At 45.1% G+C, this 14,958-nt stretch overlaps 2 protein-coding genes across 2 annotated transcripts in view; one reads left to right on the top strand and one right to left on the bottom strand.

Annotated features, from left to right (window-relative positions):
* LOC102457221 (formin-F-like) overlaps positions 1–14,005 on the bottom strand; it is a 125,881-nt gene extending 111,876 nt beyond the window's left edge. The window contains exon 1 of the mRNA XM_075901165.2: positions 13,874–14,005. The gene's annotated coding sequence lies outside the window, so the exon portion shown is untranslated. The remainder of the gene's footprint in view (positions 1–13,873) is intronic.
* MC3R (melanocortin 3 receptor) lies at positions 3,046–6,991 on the top strand. Its single transcript, XM_006129401.5, has one exon. It carries the CDS (start codon positions 4,310–4,312, stop codon positions 5,288–5,290), a length of 981 nt encoding a protein of 326 aa, XP_006129463.1. The 5' UTR covers positions 3,046–4,309; the 3' UTR covers positions 5,291–6,991.
* Positions 14,006–14,958: the final 953 nt, after the last annotated feature.

The raw sequence follows: 14,958 nt of genomic DNA, 5'->3' as shown, positions 1-14,958 counted from the left end.
CCTTCTCTTCAGATTTAATTTAGTCAGTGTAATCCAACTCCCTGAAGTAAAAGAAGAATCCACTTCTTTTACCAGCTCCAGGGTTCAGTGTTTGCACAAGCGTCCTTCTGACCAGGCCCTTAATCCATCTCATGTATCTCCAATAACTCCAAACACCTTTCTGGGCCAGTAGGGAGAAAGGGAAACTTGTTCTGTCCAGTTTGCGAGCAAAAACAAGCCCTAAGGCTTGGGCTTCACTAGGAGTTAGACAATTAGATCTAAATACATTGACTTCAGCTACGTTATTCATGTAGCTGAAGTTGCATAACATAGATCGATGGCCTGTGGTAGTGTAGTCAGGTGTAACTACATCATTCAGAATATAGAAAATAATTATACTGCTCTAACCCAGAGTGTAGACTGTGTTAGGTCAACAGGAGGGCTTCACCTCTCAATATAGTTACTAAGCGGGGTATTTAAACTGAGAGTGATGAGAGAAAGTCTCCCATCAACATAGTTAGCATGCAGCTGCAGCGCTGTAAAGAACGGACACACCAAAATGTGATTCTCTCTTATACAGACACAGCTTTTCTCCTATTTTATTCTGTGGACCTTCAGTAACTTGACCTTGAGCTGGCAAGTATCAGAAACATCACAGGAGTTTGGTTTCCCAGCCCTCACCACTTTTAGCATATAAATTGCTTGATTGGTAATACAATCAATTCACTTTGGAGCATACCAAATTCCACTTGCACTTGCAGCCCTAGGTGCAAATGGCATGTAGGCCTTATGATAGATTGGGATGTTCACTTAATGACTTTTGGTTCCAGAATTGAAGTCACAGCTGGACAAATCTGTGACATGGCTCTTTGCAGTGCTTAACCAAGAGGAATGCAGCACCAATATTCAGTAGAGGAAGTCTGGAATCTGTGCTCCCACTCAGCAATTTAGATCGCTTCAATTTCCTGATGCAGCATGTCTGAATTCAATAATTTACAACAATAAAGATAAAAATAAATGGCCAATGTGGGCTGTAGGCACATTATGGTCAAAAGAAGTGACATACCTCATAAGTCATCTTCACCTGAGCTAGATGCTCCCAATTAATAAGGCACACTCATATATGTTTTCGGCATTGGCTCACAATCAGGTGTTTATAAACTCTTACAGACAGGATTTTCAGAACTACCAAAGCAGCTATGAAGAATATTTCCCATTGAAAGTTACTTAGGTGCTCTTGAAAATCCATCCTAACTGGGTCACTAGTTAGTGCAGGGCACTTACACACTATAGAACAGCAGGTTTCAGCACTTCAGAATGTATCATTAGGATAACTTCTGAACTCTCTAAGTTCAGAACTTTTCATTATCAGTATATTTGTCCACAAGTTAGAATGGAGAATCCGGGGAAGGAGGAAATCATCGAGCTGCCTTGCTTATTATAAAATCACAATTTTAAGTTCTGCAAAATTAAAACAGAGAAGGGGGCAGCTGTTTTATAAACTTTATATATGTAACCACTTGTTCAAATGTGCATAATTATATTCACGTATGCAAATGGTTGAATGGACAGAGGTGCCCACTTAGCCATTTGTGCACGCTGATAGCAGATATGTGCATGCTATCATGGTATAGATGAGCAAACTAGCACACACTTAACACATCCATTGTGTACATTCAATTGTACAGCTAAGCAGTTTTGGAAAATCTAAGCCATGGTTGTTTTGCAAGCCAGGACATAGAGAGAATCAACACAGACAGAGCAAGCAGGGCTCAGTATCAGTATGAAAGTCACAAGAGCCTCTTACAGCAATTTAGACTGTAAACATGCACCTTGTTTGTAAGCTCAGTTTCTAGGGCTTCTCTGAAAATTTGGTTCAGAACGTCAAAGTCTGAAAATGGTTACATTTTTTATAACAATGTCTAACTTTTCATCAGCAGATCTCCAAGAGTGTTACACCCAACCTCAATATCATTGTGTCTAGTTTGCAGATGAAGAAATGGAAGAAAAGACATTTCTTGCTCAGGATCAACCCACAGACCAGTAGCAGAGGTAGAAATTGAATGAAGGTCTCCTGAGTCCCGGTGCAGTGCTCCAACCACTTGGCAATACTGCCTCTAACATATAAACTTCAGCATTTGTGAGGAGGGTGTTTATCTATTGTTTTGCAATAGCACCTAAAGACCTGGACTCAGACTGCGGTCCCATTGTGTTAGGCATTGTAAATATATCACAGGCAAGAGACAGCCGCTTTCCCAAATAGCTTAATAATCTAAACACAGATACGGGTGGTAGAAAAGAAGCATTATTACCACCATATTCCAATAGGAAAAGTGAAGCATAGAAAGATTGGGCAGCTAGTCCGAGGCCACACAGGAATTCTGTGGCAGAATAGGCCGTCTCTCCCAAATCGGTTGGGTCCCAGTCTGGGGTTTTCATGACAAGACCAACTGTCCTGTCTAAAATCAGCAACTATTGGGACAAATTCCACCCTGGGCTAGTCTGCAGAAGTTGCTGGCACTTCACTGGCATGACTGAGAATGGAATTAACTAGAAACTAGCAAGATGGTGTAAACAAATACCAAGAAACTGAAAAAAGAGGAAAAGACAAAACAGGAACATAATGGCTAGCTTCTGCAACAATTAGACAAAAGCATTTCTGAAATGAAACTGGAAGCCTGGATGCAGCTAGGGTCTTTCATTAGGAATTCATTTAGATACTGTCTGCTACTTTTCATGGCAATACTTACAGGAAACAAAATATGGGAGATACTTCTAAAGTGGGAAAAAATCTTATACAAAAAATTAGTGAAAGCAAAAGGCACATGTAGATGTATAACTTGAGTGCAGCCATTCTATGAAATTAAAAACATGGAGGATCATTACAATGTGCTATTAGCGTTTCAATAGTAAATCAGAATTTAGAGGAATTAAAAACCCTTTTGGACCAGCTGGACTGGAAAGCTAGATGAATGCAAATGGTTTGTGTTGTGCTTCAATGGCAAAGAATATGAAATATCACCATGCAGTATAAAAGAAAATGAAAGAAATAGACTTAAATTCTTTCTCAAGAGTTTTACTCAAGAATAATTTGACTCACAAGTATCTGCCCCAGACCCATCTTTGGCTAAGGGTAAAACACAGAGATTATCTTAGGGGAACACATCTGAAAACTGTGTCAATTTCAGCCCTGTTTATGCTGTTTTATCGTGTGTGTGTGTGTGTGTGTGTGTGTGTGTGTGTGTGCGCGCCCCTGCTGGTGCCCTAAGCACGTGCTAAGTCTGCCTATTGGGTAATCCAGTCCTGGATAACAGCTAAGTTAGAAGCCTGTTCCCTCATGGCTTGCTGTACCACTTCTCCAGAACAGAGCCCTGGCAAGGTTTGGGGGTCACACCTGAAGACAGAAGAGCCCTGGGGCTCAGGAGCTTCATAATATTGGGTTGGATGGAGGCAGTTAATACAGGGTTGGTGTCTCTGGGATGGGATCCTTAATACACCTTAATGGCTCCAGACCCCTGCTCCATGAGAACTTGTTGGGAATCTCCATCCCAGTGGGTGCCATTGGCTGTCCTACCACTATTGCAAGATGCTCCTGTATCCTGCAACAACACCTCTTCAAGCAGCAAGGATCCCCTCCCCTCGTCCCCTATCTTCTCACTCCCACCAAGCCTCTGTTTTGCAACCAGTTCTGTATTTTTACATGGGGAAAAAAGATTATATCTCTGATCTGCAGAGGGCACCAAACAGTAACACATCTGACTCAAGAGGACTTTTTACTGGAGATGCTGTACCTGGTGTTTGTAGCTGTCAATCAGAAAGGAGCTTGCTCTCTAATGGCCATTGTGTTGTATAGAAGCCTAAGTAGGAGTTGTTTTTCCCTTTCATGAATGTATAAATTCCTCGATTTTCTTTCCCCCGCTTCTTGCAGTTGAAACAGCAAGAGGTATTTCACTGAGCAGCAACATGATTTCCAACCAGGAAGCCCGGCAATAGTCCCAGCTCATCATGGTAACAGACAAGAAAGCTATTCACTTTTAATCGACAGGATATCTAGAAAGAGACTAAAAGTGCTACTGATTTTTTTTTCTCCCCAAGGGGATGACTGAAAAATTTGCTGTTCACTTTGATTTGAGGGAGAAAACTCAAGTCTTTGAATATTTGACATAAAACTCACTTTAAAACAAAAAGACTTGATCTATTCATATTTTAATAACAAAAACAAAGTCCTGTCTGGTCCCTTTCAATAAACCAAGCATATTGGAAGGATTTTTTTTGAACTGAACTGATGCCAATTCTGTAATTGTGTGTGTAAGCAAGCCTCTTGTTGATAATGAATACCACACACCGTGTGCTTACATTTCAGCCTGTGCTGGTTAACACTACTGAGGACTTCAACGACTCACTCCTCCTCAGCAACAGGAGCAGCAATGGATTTTGTGAGCAAGTCTTCATTAAAGCTGAGGTCTTCTTGGCTTTAGGGATCATCAGCCTGCTGGAAAACATCCTCGTAATCCTTGTGGTGCTGAAGAATGGAAACCTACATTCCCCCATGTACTTTTTCCTGTGCAGCTTGGCAGCAGCAGACATGCTAGTGAGCATGTCAAATGCCCTGGAGACTATAATGATTGCAATCCTGAGCAATGGCTACTTGATCATTGATGACCACTTTATCCAGCATATGGACAATGTCTTTGACTCAATGATCTGTATCTCCTTGGTAGCCTCAATTTGCAACCTGTTGGTTATAGCTATTGACAGGTACATTACTATTTTCTATGCTCTCCGTTATCACAGCATCATGACTGTAAAAAAAGCCATAGCTCTAATTGTGGTCATTTGGATTGCTTGCATAATCTGCGGCATCATGTTCATTGTCTACTCGGAAAGCAAAACTGTCATTGTCTGTCTCATCACCATGTTCTTTACCATGCTTCTTCTCATGGCTTCCCTTTATGTCCACATGTTCTTATTTGCCCGCTTGCATGTTAAACGGATCGCTGCCCTCCCAGTGGATGGGATTCCTCATCAGCGTACCTGTATGAAGGGGGCTGTGACCATCACAATATTACTTGGGGTCTTCATTGTTTGTTGGGCGCCTTTCTTCCTTCATCTCATCCTCATTATTTCGTGCCCCACAAACCCACACTGTGTTTGCTATACCTCACACTTCAACACATATCTGGTCCTGATTATGTGCAACTCAGTCATTGACCCCCTGATTTATGCTTTCCGGAGCCTGGAAATGAGAAAGACATTCAAAGAGTTAGTTTGTTGCTGTTATGGCATGAGTGTGGGACGGTGCATTCTGTAAATGTCTAGTTTAGTATTTGGTATAGAAAGGGTCTATGCACCCTGGCTGTATGTATCTAAACAGAGTCAGCAGCTCCACATTACAAACTGGCAAGGAAGGAAGGACGGACACAGGAAAAATGTAAAAAGAGAGAGATTTTACTTGATATCTTTAGAAAGTTTTTCAAAAGGGGAGGCGATTTACATCATTTGCTGTTGCTCGCAGTGATAACAGAAGTGAAGCCAGAGTGTTGTGCAAAATAGCTGAGTTCTTCTTTAAGAACACCAAGACAATTATATATTGTTTAAACAACAGTGTGAACCAACCAGTTCACTGTTAAGTTAAAGTAGTGAGGTCTAAGTAACCATTTATGCTCTCATCTGTGGTACATGGGCATCATATCACTGAAATAACTTTGTAATTATAATATATTGAGGAATGCATTGTTAAATCAATAAAGCAAATCATAGAATGTAATCTTTTAATGAGAAGTTACTAATTAGAACTATCACTAGAGGGTTTCAAAGAAAACTTGGAATGAAACCTACAGAACAGCTAAAATACATTGTGCTATGAACTTAGCTTTTGCCTTATTCTGCAAAGCAAATGGAAACAGACTTTTTACAGACAGCAGTTTGACCGAGGAAAATATCTGTCAGAAATAAAAATGTGCAGGTAAAATACAACATTCTTGGGGTGAGGCATACAGACCGTGGGTCTGATTTGCCTCCTGGCTGTACATTGGTGTAAATGAATTTACATCAGTGGAACAACTCCTGATTTACCCTGATGACATGAAAGGAGAATCCACTGTTTGCAAATCTTTTTCAAACACGCTATGTGCAAGCTGCCAGCCTTTTAAAATGCATAACATGCTTTAAACTAAAGACTTTTAAAGCGATCTGTGTTTTTCATAGATGCAAAATGTATAAGTGACCTTCAGATAGTGTGTGTCATTGAATGTACATCATAAGTATATTCTATTTACTATGATGGACACGCAATGTACACAGATAATTCTAATGAAATCTTTAAATAATGTTGAAATTTTATACTAGATTTTGGCTCCTTTCTGTTATTTTCCTACTGTAAAAAACAACTAGAGACAGACTGAAATAATATACAAGGCATATGCAAATATACTCTGTTATATATTCTCTTCAGACATTTCAAATCCGAGTTGACTCTTAGGAACCAGTTTGTTTTAGTCTCAAGACATTTCATTAGTTTGCTGCTTGTTTCCTGGGACATTTTGCTGTCATTTATAATGCTCTTGTCTAGGATATTTATTTGAGCACCTTACACCCTCAATATATCTAATGGCCTCCAAAATATTGCAATGTTCAATAAGGGTACGTCTACACAGCAGCATTATTTCAGAATAACATCCATTATTCCGAAATAACTATGCGAGCGTCTACACAGCTAGCCCGTTATTTAGAAATTATTTCAAAATAACGGGCATCTTATTTTGGTATTTGTAAACCTCATTCCACGAGGAATAATGCCTCTTCCGAAATAGCTATTTCGGAATAACAGTAGCGGGGATGCTCCACTGCTGCTATTTCGAAATAGATTCTCCCCCAGGCCATCCAAAGTAATTACCCCCCAGAGCTTCATAGGGCTCCAAATCAAGGTAATGTGTCCACATTAAGGGAGGCTGTCTTGGACTAATTTCCAGACTTCCATGTAGTGTAGACGCATTATTTTGAAATAAGCTATTTCGGAGTATTTCTTCTGGAATAGCTTATTCCAAAATAATTATGCAGTGTAGATATAACCTAAGCATTTTCTTACTTTAACTTTGTCTTTATCATTGCAATGGCTGCTGTTACAAGGAGATCAGCTAGAACAACACATCATTTCAAAGGAACAATCAAAAATTTCTCAGAAAATGGGAACATTGTATGGAACTATTAATATTCCTAACTGTAGTCTAGTCTGTGTAACTTTATGTTCTATTGCTTTATTTGTTATGCTATTCTGCCTCAGGTTAGTGTGTGTTTATCTCTTTTGTACCGTCTCCTTTTTAAATAGTTTTTGGTGATACTCATTTAATTTGTACTGTGCTTTGCTTCTGATGGTCTAAAGTAAGGCCTTTTTTGAATTTGCTGGCCAAAAACCTTATCTGTTGAATAAAATAATCTGAAGAAAACCTTCTGAGAAGTCTGCACTTTATGTATTATTGGATAGTAAGATCACTGTTTGACAAGCAACTCTGGATCCTATACTGACTCTACCAAGTTCTGTTGAAATAAGGGGAAAATCCCTACTACGCTTTTGCATCCAAGTTGCAAAAACATAATGGAAAGAGCCATAAAGGGTTATAAAAAGAGGAAAGTAGCCCCCAACAGATTTATCACCATTACTTCCCTAAACCACTGGTGACTGCGTAGTGCAAGTCTTCATGCCCCTCACATGCCTAACACACAAGTGCATAGGTATGAGGGAGGGACGCAGCAGGAGCCAGCCCCACTGCCAATCTACCAGCTCCAGGTCCTGGTCTCTGAGTTCTCCTGGCCCTGCTAGCTTGGGCACCCCCCAGGGTCCCGCCACCCACCTTTCTTGCAGGCTCTGCAGCCTGCTGTCACCAGGGTCCTGGACACCGGCCCCAGAAGCTCTGCTGCCGCTTAGGATCCTGCTGCCAGCCCATGGTTCTGCAGCTGCCTCTGCTTCAGCCACTTTTCACCTCTGCTAGCTTAAAGCAGCCGTAAAGTTACCTTAACAGGGATTACGCTAAACCAGCAACTTCTATGCCATTTCCCCTCCTTGACCCCAGCATAGGGCTCATTGGTAGGGAAAGGGGCTGTGATTGGTGAGCCTCTGCATTCCTGATTCTTCAGCTGCTGTCATGGTCTGATTCCTTGGCAGGTGCCTCTGCTTCAGCCACTTTTCACTTCTGCTAGCTTGTGGCTAGGTTGCCAACATCCCCAGACCGGATGGACTGGACACCATCTATGGCAACAGCATCCGGTCCGAGAGAGTTGGCAATCTGAGTGTGACCCCAGCCTGGGGCAGTGTGGTGTGCCAATAGGTGGGGGCGGCACAGCTCAGCACTCCCATCCTAAAAATAGTGCCAGCACCACTGCACAGGTGATATGGGGCTGTGTTACAACCGAGGGCTCTTTACTTCAAACCACAGCTAGGCATACATATAGTTCATCCAGAGTTGGATCCCCAGAGCATTAGCTCCAATGGTGGTTGTCACACTTCCACTTGCCTGCTTGGGGGAAAGGGCTGAAGCCCAGAAACAGGTGAGAGGAGCCTCTGTGCTGCATTTTTCTCATCCATCCCAGGTTAACAGGCAGGCTAAAATTCCTGATACATTATTGCTGCTTCAAGCCGCATACATTTCCTTTGAGCTCCTCTGTGACCCCCACCACAGAGACCACAAATTGTACATGCTGCCCAGGGACCAGCCTTGCTCTGAGTAGTTAGCTGCAGTTACCATTCCCAGAAATGGCCCAGTCCCCAACAGCTTCTTCATCTCCATCTCCTCTGGCTCCTCCAAATCCCTGCCAGTTACATGCACTAGGAGTTGGACCATGGACAGGGTGTGAGCTAACAACCATAGCTCGAAACTCCCTGGATGGAAGTCAACTATTTTCCTCATAGAGCCCTCTGTGACCAGCACTAAATTCAAGAGCTTTGGAACAAATCACCCTTCTCGACGTGGTGCGTGTGAAGTCACAGGGGCAGGGCCCAACGGGGTTGTGAATTCACTTCAAGACAGTCAATTAAGGATAGATAGTTGTTTTTATTAATCTCACTACGTCTCTACTATTACAGGCTTAATACTGCCAGATGGTTACACAGCTACTGCAAACATACAATTAAGCATAGGCAAAGCAATGCATAAAAGAGTAACAGGCACCTGGAAATGCTTATGCCCTTTCAGGTCTGCGGGAAATCCCGTTCCGCTCACCTCACACCCGGCCGCAGTGGATGTGGCTCCAGCTAGGGGGATTCAGGACCCCCTTCAAGGTCTAGGTCCCTGTTGCGACTCACTGGACATGAGATTCCCTACACTAGTTATGCTACAGTTGTTTACCGGGTGTGCACGTACCTGGCTCAATGCCATTCTTATCGCTCTTATGAGCTGAGACCGAGGTCAAACTTGTTTACTGCTTAGTAGTTTCCCAGCTCGAGGCATGGATTAAAGCTGATAAAGCCCAGCTGCTGTTTGGGCTTGCAGCGTCCCACACTATGCTAAACTGGGTACAGCAGAGATGGAAACTTCCATCCTAGGCCTGCTAAGCTGCAAGACCCACATATGACTTTTATGTGACAGTGCATCTCAGAAGAAAAAAAGTCATGAATGTAGCTTTTAGTCACCTATCCCCCTCTCCAGTCCTTAGGTCAGTGTCAAGCTGCAACTTTGGTCTACTCTAATAAACACCAAAGGACCATGACAGCAGCTGAAGAATCAGGAATGCAGAGGCTCACCAATCATAGTCCCTTTCCCTAGCAATAGGCCCTATGTCAGGATCAAGAAGGGGAAATGGCAGAGAAGTTGCTGTTTTAAGATAGCAGAGGTGAAAAGTGGCTGAAGCAAGAGCCCAGTTCTGGATCTCTAGGTAGAATGTAGCAGAAATGAAACTTTGGGTGAATCCTGCTAATTTCCTTCCCGTTGTCTTCAGCAGTAACACAATGAGGCTCGCCACCCTCAACCGAACTGCTCCCATAAATGAATGGAGAAGAGTTTGGTCCTTTCATTCGTTTTAAAAAATCGAGTCCATGAAACACAGAAGAAACAGCCCTGGAGAGAGAGCCAGGGCCAAAATAGCTGTAGGCGACCTCAGTCCCTCATTCTGTCCTTCTCTAAATGGGTGCAACTCTGTTTAAATGAAGTGGGCTGAAAATGGCCTTTGGTGTCTAACAAGTGGCATTCTTTTAGGCTCTCATGCAGCATGCCTGGTATGATGCATTTTAAGTGATGAAGTAGCATTTCACGCCACTTTACTCAAAAGCAAGGGTTCAACCTTTTTCTCTCTGAGTCCCCCACTCCATCATGCTGTGAAATCTCCCTGGTCCACTTGTGCCACAACAACATTTTCTGCCTCTCAAAGCCAGGGCCGGCATTAGAAGGTAGCAAGCAGGGAATTGCCCAAGGCCTTATGGCCCCGGGGGTCTCACGAAGCTACGTTGCTCAGGTTTTGGCTTCAGCCCCAGATGGTGGGGCTCAGGTCCCTAGGCTTTAGCCCCATGTGCTCCAGCTTCTGCTTTCTGCCTGGGGTCCCAGAGAGTCTAAGCCAGCATAGATGCTGACTCCAGGGGTGCTCTGAGGCTGGAGCACCTATCGGAAAAAATTAGCAGGTGCTGAACACCCACCAGCAGCCACGGTTACCCCTCCCCCAGTGCCTTTCACCCACCAACATCCCCACTGACCAACTCCTCTCCCTTCCTTCCCCCCAGCATCACCCCCCTGGCTGCAAACAGCTCTTTTATTGCATTCAGAGCACGCAGAAGGGAGGAGACAGGGCTGGGATAGGACATGCCTGGGGGAGGAAGTGGGGAAGAGGCAAGGCTGAGGCAGAGACCTGGCGGAAGGGGGGGGAATGGAGAGGAGACGGGGCAGAGCAGGGACAGGAAGAGCTGGGGCAGAGACTTGGGAGAAGGGGTAAAGTGGAGGCAGTGCCTGGGTCAGAGTGGGAGGCTGAGCACCCCCCAGCTAGAGAGGAAGTCAGTGCCTATGAATCTTGGATCCCCTGAAACCTGCTTGCAGCCCCCCAGGAGCACCGGATCCCTAGTTGAGAACCACTACCAAAAGCACTGAATAATGTTACTTCCCCATCCAATCCCACAAGAACATTTTTTATTGTGGTGAAAAGTTATCCAAGTAGGTGAAGCAGCAATATTTGTGAGAAGGGGAGGAAAGAAAATCTGTTGCTAAATTCTAATATCACTTTTAGCTACTTTGGGGGCACATCCTCAGCTGATGTAAATCATCAGAGCTCCACTGGAGTCAATGGGTAGGAAAAGCTATATCTCCTCTCTCTGTTTATAGAAGTGCTTTTATAGTCACAGTAAAATGTGAACACTCAGAGCCATTGTCCTTTAACAGACTGCAAAACGTCAGAGAAATGCTGCTTACTTAGTAAAGTCTATGAATGTTGGATCAAGCAATAGCATGGGAAATACTGGAGCAAGATTATATCCATTATATATAAAAACTCTGTTTCTATCTATTGATTTACTAACTCTGAGTTCTGCTGGAAGCTTCACAAATGTGCTTGCCTTCCCTGAGCCTTGAATCTTTCATTTGTTTCTCACAGTTGAAAGCTATGTAAACACTCGTGATGTGGTCAGATAGATGGATCTTAAACACTTGGGAGTACAAATTATTCCAGCAACATGACTCATTAAAGCATATTATTCAATGTACCTCTGGATCTGCCGCTCATAGAACAGTAGTTAGCTCTTATGTTCCCCTTTCCCTTCATAAATCTCAAGACATTTTACAAAGGAAGGTATCATTAGCCTTGCTTTACAAATGGGGAAGCTAATGCACAGAGTACTGATGTGACTCACCCAAGGTCTGAGTCAGGCCTACAGGCTACAGCCCTGGATAGAAACCACATCCCCTGTCCTGTGCCTGATCCCCCGGACTATGAAGCTTCAGTGGCTCATCAGCTGATCTAAGCTGTGCTAGGACCAGGGTTGGCCCTTTCTCTCTGCAAGCCAGGTCTTCTGGGCACCACCTGCTGTTCTAGCACAGGTGAGAATAAACTTGATTTTCTTTAGTGCAATACAAATGTCATGTTCCGTAAGACTTGAGATGAAAGCAGGGCCAGTGGGAAATGTAGGCAAGGGCAGGCATTGCCTTCCCAAAAAGACTGGGGTGGTCCTGCCCACGTTCCAGGTGGCTAAGCCCGAGGCATGGCTGCCTCTATGACCAGCGCTCCGGCTGGCTGGTAAGGCTGGGGCTGCCTTGCTGCTCCCAGGGCCGGGGTTAGAGCTGTGGGGCCACCCAGCTGCTCTAAGGCCTGGAGCAGGGCCAGGGCACAGGGCTGCCCAGCTGGTGGATCAGGGCCAGGGAGAGGCTGGTTCTGCATGACTGCTCCTGGAACAGGGAGGAGGCATTAGCCTTTGGCAAGGGCCAGCAGCCATGCTGGGAGGGGCTGGGAGCACAGGGCAGGGGCCAGCAGCCAGGTGGGCATGGAAGGGGCATTGGGCAGAAGGGGCGGGGCTGGGGCTTGCCTCCACAAGCCAGCTGTTCACCAACGCCCCATAGATGAAAGGCACAGGGGATATGCAACGATCACAAAGCACTTCACGAAGGTCAGTTAGTAAAGCCACCCAGCACACATTACTGTGAGGAATATGCTGCTCTGCTCATTTTCAAGGTCACCAGTTTTTACCCTTGTGTTTCAAATTACGCAGCAAGTCAGTACGTGCATGGAGCTAGGAAAAGGACAGAGGTGTCTGGGAGCCAAGTTCACAGTTTTAACCTACCTGTACGAGGAAATAGTAATAGAGGGGTAGCCGGATTAGGCTGATCTTGCTAAAACAAAAGGAAAAACTATGTAGCACTTTAAAGACTAACAAGATGGTTTAATCGGTGATGAGCTTTCATGGGCCAGACCCACTTCCTCAGATCATATTTTGGAAGAGAATTGGCATATTCCTTTGGTATATATGGTCATGCCAATTCTCTTCCAGAATATGATCTGAGGAAGTGGGTCTGCCCACGAAAGCTCATCACCTATTAAACCATCTTGTTAATCTTTAAAGTGCTACATAGTTTTTCCTTTTGTTTGTACAAGGAAAGTTCATTAATCAGATGATGGTACCATATTACAGGTGCTCCTCTAATATTCTGTGTTCATGGCTGCATTGGTGAGCTTACCATTAAGTTCCCAGTTTGCACTGAAGGATGAAAATAAGTTTCACTGCATTAGTGCCACAAAGTAAAACAGAGTCTCAGATAGCCAAACTCTGCCTGAGGAGGAGAATTTTATCCTTTTTCCTCATTTAAAATGTACTTCCCAGAAGTACTAAGCAGCAAAGTTTGTTCCAAATCTGCTCTAAGTAAGCAAGTATCAGTAGCATCACTGGCTCTTCTTAACTACTATGTAGTTCACACATAATTTAGATTAAAGTGAAAGGCTGCTGTCCTATCCTCCACTCTGGTGGCACATCAGGGCCCTGTCACAAAGTAGCTACATCCTGCTGCAGGGTGTTGGATTGTGGAGGTTTATCAAAATGTCTGTTTGGTAGCCCTATAGTCTAGATCTAGGTCACAGCCCCGCAGGTCAGGGCAGTAATGCTCAATGGCGACAGTCAGTAAGGCCTTCCTTCTATTCAGGACAGCATGGCCCATGGCCCAAGTCTGTGCAAGGGTCATGTGGCTCAGGATAGTGTGGTCCAATGGCCAGAATCTATGCAGCAGCCCTGCTGTCCAGGGCAGTCTGGCCTGTGGCTAGAGTCAGTATGGCCCTGCGGCCAGAGTCCTGCAGTTAAGGTTCTTCCTCTAGGTATCAGTGACTCCAGTGGTGGGGCAGCCAGGACAGGGGGACCCAGGCCCACCTTTCTCTACCAGGTCCTAGCCCAGGGCCCTAGGGAACTGGTGTTTCCATTCCCTGGGCCACTTCCTACCCTTACTTCCAGCGTTGGTAGTCTCACGGCTTCTGCTGTCTTTCCTCTGTCAGCACTGGCTGGGGGTCCGCTGGAGTCCAGCTGGCTTCTGCGTCCTGGAGCTCTGGAAGTCTCCCAGCAACTGCCTGCAACACACATCTGTTCTCATCAGCGGCCAGTCCCGGGCTGATGATTCTCCCTTTTATACTCTGGTCTCAGTTGGAACATGCTAGCAGAGGTGGTAGGTGTGGTTTCCTTGGCTACAGTGTGCAGTTAACTCCTGCTGGCCCGGCGCAGGGTAGGTACTCCCCGCCACAGGGTGATAGTGAGAGGGCAGGAGGGTTCTACGACCCAGACCATTCGGTTCTACGAGAAACCCGCTTTGCTGTGGATTGCAATACACCCAAAGATGGACCGGTAAGAGCGTGGCAGGCTGGGGCAGTGCTCTGGATGCTGCCAGGCCCAGTCAGTCAGCCCTAGGGATCTGATAGCTGGGCAGGATGGTACCTGCCACCTCAGACAGTGCTAGGGGATCCAGAGGCTTGGGCAGCTCGGTTCTCACAGCCCCTGCCAGCCCCAAGTTCCCCCAACATCCCCTGAACTAAACTAACCCCATTCCAGTCCCCTGCCGTGCCTCCCTCACACTCCAACCTCCTGCCCTGACTCCTGCACCTCCCGTGCCATATGTACCCCACACACCCACATCCCCTGCCCTGAGCTTCCCCCCACAACCACAACCTCACACAACCCAACTTCCCTGCCCTGAGCCCCTCAAGGGGGGTTGAGATAGGACAGGACCTAAGTTACTTTCACCCCTGAATACAGCCCACAGGTAATGTCGGTAAGGCTACCATGAAACTGAGCAGCCCCAAAAGCTGCTCTAATTTATTCTGGGGGCCATATCTGCCCCCTGCCAGCCCTGCATCTAGGTAGCATAAAGGTGGTTTTGCCCATCTTCCCCCAGGCTGCCTCTTCTGTGTGACATTCCCTATGAAACACAGCAAAGAATCTTTCTCCCCCAGAGTTTTTTTATAATCTGAAGTATTAGGCACAGGGTAAGAACACAGATAATTTCTTCTCTCCGGAGACCAGGACTCTATGTACTGGATCAT

The sequence above is a fragment of the Pelodiscus sinensis genome, chromosome 17 (assembly GCF_052426305.1).
Source record: "Pelodiscus sinensis isolate ZL-2025 chromosome 17, ASM5242630v1, whole genome shotgun sequence".
In the NCBI taxonomy this organism is placed as follows: domain Eukaryota; kingdom Metazoa; phylum Chordata; order Testudines; family Trionychidae; genus Pelodiscus; species Pelodiscus sinensis.
Note: the sequence above shows the minus strand (reverse complement) of the source record. Positions and strands in the feature narration are given on the sequence as shown.

Excerpts from the sequence above, each read along its gene's own strand:
- MC3R (XM_006129401.5), top strand. The coding sequence starts at position 4,310 with ATGAATACCACACACCGTGTGCTTACATTTCAGCCTGTGCTGGTTAAC.